The 9,638-nt window shown below is 33.9% G+C and overlaps 1 protein-coding gene across 1 annotated transcript; it reads right to left on the bottom strand.

Annotated features, from left to right (window-relative positions):
* Positions 1-1,643: 1,643 nt before the first annotated feature.
* On the bottom strand, positions 1,644-9,533 carry LOC106154234 (uncharacterized). The gene is made up of 12 exons (XM_087006104.1): positions 9,513-9,533; positions 8,911-9,037; positions 8,565-8,647; positions 8,089-8,229; positions 7,461-7,567; positions 5,900-6,015; positions 5,480-5,592; positions 4,518-4,645; positions 3,963-4,087; positions 3,512-3,684; positions 3,138-3,251; positions 1,644-2,879 (listed from the first exon to the last, which is right to left on the bottom strand). The coding sequence occupies exons 2-12, from the start codon at positions 9,031-9,033 to the stop codon at positions 2,609-2,611; spliced, it is 1,494 nt and encodes a 497-aa protein (XP_086862230.1). The 5' UTR covers positions 9,034-9,037; positions 9,513-9,533; the 3' UTR covers positions 1,644-2,608.
* Between the last annotated feature and the right edge of the window lie 105 nt (positions 9,534-9,638).

The raw sequence follows: 9,638 nt of genomic DNA, 5'->3' as shown, positions 1-9,638 counted from the left end.
CGGAAAGGCTTGGCGAGGCAGACAACCTGTGGTCAAAAATGACATTATTTCATCAAATTTGAACATCTGGCACTTCAGAACACCTCCCATTTCAATTTTGACCAAAATGACCTGTTCTTTATTTTAATTAATTTTTTCTGTACGAAATTTATGGTACATTATTGTAACTCCAAAATTATAAGATTTAGTCCCTTATATCTCCAAAACTGGCAGAGATAGGTCCATAGTTACTATTGAAGTTGAATAGGAAATCACATACTGGCAATCTAAATGTGACCTTGAAATTGACCTTTGACCTACTTTTCATCATGAATTGAACTTTGCAAATTTTGGTTCCCTTTTATCTCTAAAACTGGCAGAGATAGGTCTATGGTTACTATTGAACTTGAATAGGAAGTCATATACTGGCAATCTAAATGTGACCTTGAAATTGACCTTTGACCTACTTTACACCATAAACTGAACTTTGCAACTTTTTAATGCTTTTATTTTCCAAACTGGCAGAGATATGCCCATAGTTACTATTGAATTTGAACAGAAAGTCATATGAGGCAATTTACTGTGACCCTTAAATTGACCTTTGACCTACTTTTAACTGAACTTTGCAAATAACATGAACTGAACTTTGCAAATTTTGTTCCCTTTTATCTCCAAAACTAGCAGAGATAGGTCCATAGTTACTATTGAACTTGAATAGGAAGTCATATACTGGCAATCTTAATATGACCTTGAAATTGACCTTTGACCTACTTTTCATAATGAATTGAACTTTGCAAATTTTGTTCCCTTTTATCTCCAAAACTAGCAGAGATAGATCCATAGTACCTATTGAACTTGAATAGGAAGTCATTAAAGTCAATTTACTGTGACCCTTAAATTGACCTTTGACCTACTTTTTACCATGAACTTAGCATTGCAAATTTTGGTTCCCTTTTATCTCCAAAACTGGCAAAAATACGCCCATAGTAACTATTGAACTTGAATAGAAGTCATTAGAGGCAATCTAAGTGTGACCTTGAAATTGACCTTTGACCTACTTTTCATCATGAATTGAAGTTTACAAATTTTGGTTTGTTTTTATCTCCAAAACTGGCAGAGATAGGTCCATAGTTACTATTGAAGTTGAATAGGAAGTCATATACTGGCAATCTTACTGTGACCTTGAAATTGACCTTTGACCTACTTTTCACCATGAACTGAACTTTGCAAATTTGGCTTCCCTTTTATCTCCAAAACTGACAGAGATAGGCCCATAGTTACTATTGAACTTGAATGGGAAGTCAAATACTGGCAATCTAAATGTGACCTTTAAATTGACCTTTGACCTACCTTATGATGAACTTAACTTTGATTGTACCATTTTAAGTTATATATATTTTTTGCATATTTTGAAAATTCTTGTTGATTGCATTTTTACAGCTTCTCAAGCATAAGACTGGTGGCTGTGTACCTTATTTTGTGTATGTGGGGGTCTATACGAATGCGCTTGCTCCAGCTGGTGGTACAATATTCGGAGGCGGTACCGCCTCTCTGATCCTCTAGTTTAAATGGTGATCAGTACGATCAACTGATTCATGAATAACTAAGTGAAATATTAAAGTGTCACTGGTGAAGAGAAGTGAAGAGAAGAACTTGAAATTGACTTTATGTGTGTATGAATAGTCATTTATTTTCAATGTTAGATAAATAACAGTATACAATAAAAATGTATAATAAACCAACAAGGATACTTTTAAAGTCCTTTCAAAAACAAATACTTATAAATATCAAAATTAGCTTTAATCTGATACAAAATATGTGCCCCATTCAATACTGCATCTAAGACCCCATTTCCAGAGATTAGATCGATCTACTTTAGATTGACCTAACTCCCTGGGGGTTCACGCTAAATAGCTGTCAGCCGAGCGTGAACCAAAGTTAATTACCCCCTTACAGCTTGTAGTAGGCGGGACGGACATTTAAGCCGGATAATCTGACAGTAATCTAGTGAGACTCCCCATGGGGATAGATCCAACTAAAAGCTCTGGGAATACAGCCTAAGTGTCAGAGTTCCAGACATTATACCCCAAAATGTTGCTACTTCTTAATATATATGTAATCTGTTAAAAATGTACAACAATACAATTATAATCGTTTTCACAAAATAAGAAAATTTTGTTAGTAAGCTAAGTCTTCATCCCCTTTGCATGAATATTTTTAATATAAGATTACAATCGCAAATTTACGATTGTTGGTTACTGTTAATACAAGATAAAATATCCATTCGGTCAAGAATGTATCCTTGATGTGAATCATTGTAATGACTTTCAAACTGATCTTTTTAACTCTGTTATATGTTTAAAAAATAATGTTAAATACATCACATGAGACCTTCGTATGAGATATATTTTAATTATAATCATTTTAATAACATGATAAAAAGTTGAGCATTTTTTTTTTTTTTGTTAGTCAATGTAGATATATATTGCAGTTTTGAATGAAAAAAAATTATGACCATATACAGTCGCACACATATGTGAATTTCTACTTTCCAAGACACCTGGTCCAGGATACCACAACCCAATATGTGGCATTATTTTTGAAAAATATCCTGATACAGTGGGCTATTTTACCTAGATGCAATATGGACTTTGATAGGGGGATCTGCCACCATAACAACCTTAGTCTTTCGCTTGAACACCATATTTGGCACTGTTGTAATTTTGAAGTCTCTGAGCAACATGGCAAGTACAAGCCTCATCTCCAGCATGGCAAATTTGTGTCCCAGGCACATGTGTGGCCCAGTGATGAAAGGCAGGAAGGTAAAAGGCCTCACCGCTTCTGGATCTTGGAATCTCTCAGGCATAAATTTCTCAGGTTCTGGCCAGTATCTTGCATTTCTATAACAACGCATTACATTTCAATGAGCATCAACAGAGTCACATAAATCACATCTTATATACATGCAGACCAATTCACATCGATGATATTATATCCTTAATCCAGCTACTGTCACATGGCTTCCTCGCATTTAAATATTCCTTGTGATTTACGTTCTTACAAAATAGCACTTTTATCTACTTGATACAGCAGGGCCAATACATCTCATAAAACAGTAACAATGTGCATTATTTTGTTAATACAGAAAGCTAGCCTACCTCATAAGAGCCCCTACGTGATAGGTGACCGTGGTTCCAGCAGGAATGAGATATTCACCAATTTTGTCATCATTAACTGCCTTCCTGTTGGCACTAGGTACTGTGGGATACAATCTGGAATAAGGGATTTTGAATTAACGATAAAGAACATGCCACACTTTTTAAAGTTTTTTCAAACACTCAAAATATGAGTTACCCAGAGCACAAATACCCAAGGCTTTTGGTGGACTTATTTAGAAATGTGTATATTGCATGCAACAATCTAATTTAAACTTCCACTGTGTGCATCTATATATATGTTTTTTAATGGCAGTTATTTTGTGTGCTGATTCAGAAGCACACAAAAAAGTTGCCTTAATCTAAACAATCCTCACCTGAGAGTTTCTTTTATAATACAATTGATATATTGTAATCTATCAACATATTCCCAGGTTATTTTCTCCTCCCTTGGTGGAAGCACCTGCACAGCTTCTTTGTAAGCCCTTTCTTGAATGTCTTCATGTTTTGCAATCATGTACAGTGCCCAAGACATGGCTTTTGCTGTTGTCTGAAACGTACAGTAAGGTTTGACCTATTAGCCAAACAAATAGCAATAGGACACAAAGGAAGAAAAGAATAATTTTTATCTAGCTGTTTTGATAATAAAGTTTATTCCACATGGATAGCATGGTACTTAGAAAATGAAATCTATGGAACTAACCAATGCTTTTACCTCTAATGGTGTTCAGGAATAAATTATATAAGTAATAACCCAATATTTTCAATTTCAATGCTTTCTCTACATAACTAAATAGATCAATTTTATTTATTACAAAATGACCCTACCTCATGTCCAGCAATAAGGAAACTTATAATATGGTCATGAAGTTCCTTGTCAGAAAAAGTCTGTCCTGTCTCTGGGTCATGGGCTTTAAGCAGCAATGCCAGGATATCATTTTCTGGGTTGTCAGCTGAAATGGAAAATTATACTTATGTTAGCTGTCATATTGTCTGCCACTTGCATAAAGGAAACTCAATCTGGTCGAAGAAATCTAAACCAGTAATTTTTTTTCCTTCCAAGCTATCACTGTTTTAACTTTAAAAAAAAGTTAATCATTTTGGTGATCAAACATGAATAAATACGCCAAAACAGAAAAAGTTATGTTCAATATATATTGTAATTATTTTCTATTTAATTTCTCATTTTCCATCATAATACATTTACAGAGAAAGTGCACTTGTTGATCTGCCTAAACAATAAATAAAATGTCATTTGATATGTAAAAATTTAAACACATATATGAATGAAATATTTTTCTAATTTCAGGGAATCACTTCTAAACCTCTATACATAGTTGGCAGCTAGAAGTTATTAATTTCAAAATCATTACCAGAACTTACAATCAGTATTTCTTTGTCTCTCACTTATGATATTATTCACCAAGTCATCCGCCACTTTTACCATTTTCTCATATGTTTTGTTGTATGCAGTCGGTATCCTATTTAAAATAGGTATTGTGTTCTGGAAGCTACAAAACAAATAAAATAACTTTTGTCTTCATTTTATCAAGCAGTGAAGACAACATGGGACACTGAAGAAATTCATAAAAAGACCTTAATCTTTAAAATACAGCAGTAATAGAATATATCACATGCCCAAGATTAATAACAAAAAGGTGACAACAAGGGTCAATAGCTTTTGCGCAGTTATAACAAAATTGTGACAATAAAGAGAAGACTATGGGAAGTGGGAAACAATATGATAAAGTTCTATCTTGCAAATTTGATCTTAGGTCACTTCATTTCAATGTTTTAATATTAGTAAGTTTTTTTTTTCTTAAACAATGGCAATGAAAATTAGGTCAAGGCAAGTTGGTCAAGGTGACAATTTTGCCACCATATCCAATGGCTCTGTAAAAACTTTGTGTTCTGTTAGGTGGTTCTAACCCACCCTCTTTTCATGGCATCATGCTAAAAATGTTATGAAATAGTCATTAAGGGAACCAGAGACATTCAAAAGACCTAAAACCAAACAATCTTTTAACCAGTGCCAATTACAAGTTCCAAAATAGACTGATAGACTTGCATTTTAGTAACTTTATTCTCAACTTGTTCATGTCTTTTGATATTCCTCTATTCTTATTCATTAGTGATTTTATTCAATTATGATGCTAAGAATGTATTTATATGTTGCAAATTTGATAATAATAATAATAATAATAATAATAATAATAATAATAATAATAATAATAAAGAAACATGAAAGGCATCTAATCCTTAGATGTTACACAAGAGGATCCAAGCTTAAATCATCAGTTTCCATTTTTGTAACTGTATATTCTCTTAATCATCAAACTTTTTACCTGACAGATGGAACGGAGGTAACAAATCCCAATGCTTTCACATTTTCATTATCTGGGTCTGAGATGCTGTTGAGGTTATAACTAAATGCACACTGGCTGACGACATCTAAAGCCTTATGAATAAAAGGGAAAAAAGAGATTTTTAAATAACATGCATGAAAGAACTGACATATGCACACATTGCATAAACAAATACAATCAGTCACTCATACCCACACACAAACACATACAAATTTACAAATTAACATAAAGAACATATATACTCATTCATACACACAAACATGCAGGCTGCTGAAGATGCTGGGGAAATTTATTAAAAACATTTTTGTACAAAACCCTACTTTTAAGTTACATTAAAATTAAAATGTCCCTTTCAACTACATTTCAACCAGATATTTTTCATCTGTTTAACTTACATACCATATTGGTCAAATCAAGTTGTGCATCCACCACACATCCCTCACAATGGCTCTTAAGCTGTTGTGTCCACTTGTTGATCACCTGCTGACATTTGGTTTGGAAAACTGGGACCATGTCTGTAATATCCAATAATAATAATAATTGTTGGTATTTTTAATGGCAAATGCACAGGCAATAGACAAATGTACATGGCAGGCAAACAAATGTAATTCATAAATGTACATGGTGACAGACTAAGCTGATGCACATAATGACACACCAAGATAATGCAGAAATGCACAACAGACGCTTACTGTACAAATGTACAAGTGACATATATGGGCGGCGGTTTATACAAAAATGCAAAACACGATTAGTCGTCATCGTTATCAGATCAGAAGGCAAAATACGACTAGTAGTCATCAAAACGCAACTAGTCATCAAAACGCAACTTGTCATCATCAAAACGCAACTAGTCATCATCAAAACGCAACTTGTCATCAAAACGCGATTTGACGCCAGATGGCGCCCATTGTACGAAAATCTAGGCCAAGTCACATGATCCACAGTGATCAAAATGGCGGACGTTATTGAAGCAGCATTATCATATTCCTCGCTCGAACTCGAGAATTATCTCGAGTTCGAGATATTATTATATATATAATATCATTATTAGATTGTACGCGTTGAGATAATTCTCGAAATAATAAGTAATTAAATAATTTATTAAATAATTTGGACATGTTATAAATTAAAAAAAAAACCAAAAACACACACTTGTGAAGCACTGCTTTATTGTTGTACTCATTTCACAAGTTCCAGATATTATTATATATATAATATCATTATTAGATTGTACGCGTAGAGATAATTCTCGAATTCGAGCGAGGAATATGATAATGCTGCTTCAATAACGTCCGCCATTTTGATCACTGTGGATCATGTGACTTGGCCTAGATTTTTGTACAATGGGCGCCATCTGGCGTCAAATCGCGTTTTGATGACAAGTTGCGTTTTGATGATGACTAGTTGCGTTTTGATGATGACAAGTTGCGTTTTGATGATGACTAGTTGCGTTTTGATGACTAGTTGCGTTTTGACGACTACTAGTCGTATTTTGCCTTCTGATCTGATAACGACGACGACAAATCGTGTTTTCATTTCGACTGATCTGATAACGATGACGACTAATCGTGTTTTGCATTTTTGTATAAACCGCCGCCAATAGACATAGCTATGTGTGCATGCATAAAATATGCGTTGTTCTACATGTCTTTGTAATCTTCCCATACAGACAAATTTCAGGTATAGGTATTATTTTCTATGAGAAAAACGTTATCTTGAATATCACTTCCAGGTTTAAGGAGAAATACTGTATTTGTTATTTTCTTGAAACCACTTTTGATATATATTCTGGTTTTCCAATATACTGTGGAATGTCCTATAAACTTGTGTTTATTGGAACACAATTTAAAACATCTTAAAACCTTTTTTATTGTACCCATACAAAATGAAAAAAAATATACTTGAGACAAAAAAGTTCAAAAATAAAAATAGTCATGAATGTCCTTTATACACTTACTAAGAACAGCCTCTCCAAACAAAGCATGATGGAAAATCTTCCTTTGTTGTCTATGATAGTCTCCATCAACTGCCAAAATACCTTGTCCCCCAAGTCTGCTTACAGTCCTAAAGTAAAATGGAAACTAGCTTATTCCATTAGAACCTGAATGGAATTTAAAGACAATAACCCATCTCTTATAATGCCACTCACAACTATCATGGACTAAGGTATCTAGGACCCCATTTCCAGAGATTAGATCGATCTACTTTAGATCGACCTAACTCCCTGGGGGTTCACGCTAAATAGCTGTAAGCCAAGCGGACACGAAAGTTAATTACCCCTTACAGCTTGTAGTAGGCGGGACGGACATTTAAGCCGGATTATCTGACAGTAATCTAGTGAGATTCCCCGTGGGGATAGATCGATCTAAAAGCTCTGGGAATACAGCCTAGGGCTCTCTATTATGTCTTGCAATCTTGCTTACAGTTACTTAAATGTTCGTTATATCTACTGTGTTATAGTTCACAAGTACTTGCTCTATTAAGCAATGTTAGTTTTATGTTTCTTGTTTGTGTCTAAACTGAAAGGGAAAGTAGCATAATAGATTACATCTTTATTGCTCCCTCTTAATAGCATATTGACTTACGATGTTCCTGCAAATGTCCTCACATAATTTTTAGCATTTGTTACAAGCATCCTCTTCAAGCCTTCGGGACAAGCAATCAAGACGCGTTCCCTTCCCAGCAGATGGTAATATCTCACTATGTCACCATATTTTTTCACCCATCTGAAGTGTGAACACGGAATGACATAAATATTCATAAATCTGCAATTATATCCTGATGTATTTGAGAATAAACCATTTTCAATCAAATAATATAAATAAAAAAAAACACTTGTACAAACTACCTAAAGAGGTCCTCATAATCAGGTACTTTTCTTAACCATACAATACCCTTGAATACAATATACAACTGAGCAGATTTAATTTATGCAATTATGTGGAGGGTTTATTCTGCAATATCATGCTAACAGACAGCCTAATTGGTCTTTTAGTTATATCACTTATACCTCTACCTTTCAAAGTCTTGAGGAACCTCTACACAATGTTTACATTCTTACCTTGTTGATGTCTCCATAGCTTCACCTTGCATTGCTTCTCTAACATTGCCATATATTGGGTTGTGATACCTTGGACCAGGTATCTTGAAAAGAAAAAGTTCTTAAATATACATGACTGTATACAGTCAACATTTTTTTCATTCGAAACTGCAATATATGTCTATTTTACTGATTAAAAAAAAAACAATATAAATTATGCATGAGACTTAGGTTGACTACTGTGTACTTTAACTACCTGACAAAAAAAAAAATATATATATATATATATATATATATAAAAATGCATGAGGAGACTTTACCTAAAATCTTTTGACTACAGACTACAATCTGACAGTTTCAAACTTACCCTTCTGAGAGGAGAAAGAAATGGCTTGATCAAAACTTTGTAAATGAAGTATGTTATCCAAAGCACTAAGCAATAAGTCAGGATAGAAGACAAGTTGCTTCCATTCTGCACCAAAATGTCCATGTTACTGGAACCGTAAAAAGATTATTGCATCAAAAAGAGTGCTGAACAGATTTCTGGAAAAAAACTAATTTCTAAAAAAAAAATGATAACTATCTAATCTAGTTTTAACTTTTAATTAAAATTAGAAGAAATGGGTGCAGCAAACTACTGTTCAGAGTGTACAAGATATCAGAGAAAGGAATATAACTCTGAAATGTCCATCTGTAGTGAGACTGTAGTTTCAGAAGTAAACTATGACATTGTTAATTGATGAAGAAATAGACAAGTACAAAAATGCACAGCAACAACTGGTGTCCACTGGTAAGAGTACTAGTAAAGTACTTTTTGCAAATATCATTGACATTCTGCTAATATTGTGAACTACAGGACCATTATTAATGTAAAAGGTGACACCATCTAGACTGCAAGTTAATAATATAACAAAGGCACCTTCACTTAGTTAATTTCTTATGGTCAGCCAACTTCTACACCCTACTGACCTTCGGTAGAACGGATATGAGTCTCAATTTGGCAAGCGACAAGGTTCATCAAAAATACCTTCTTTTGATTGGATAAACGCCGATGCAAAGAAAATTAACCAATCAGCAGCGCAAGTTGCTGCCTTT

The sequence above is a fragment of the Lingula anatina genome, chromosome 2, assembly GCF_051362555.1.
Source record: "Lingula anatina isolate TDL-2025a chromosome 2, LinAna3.0, whole genome shotgun sequence".
Classification (NCBI taxonomy): Eukaryota; Metazoa; Brachiopoda; class Lingulata; order Lingulida; family Lingulidae; genus Lingula; species Lingula anatina.
This window is presented reverse-complemented; position numbering and strand designations above follow the sequence as displayed.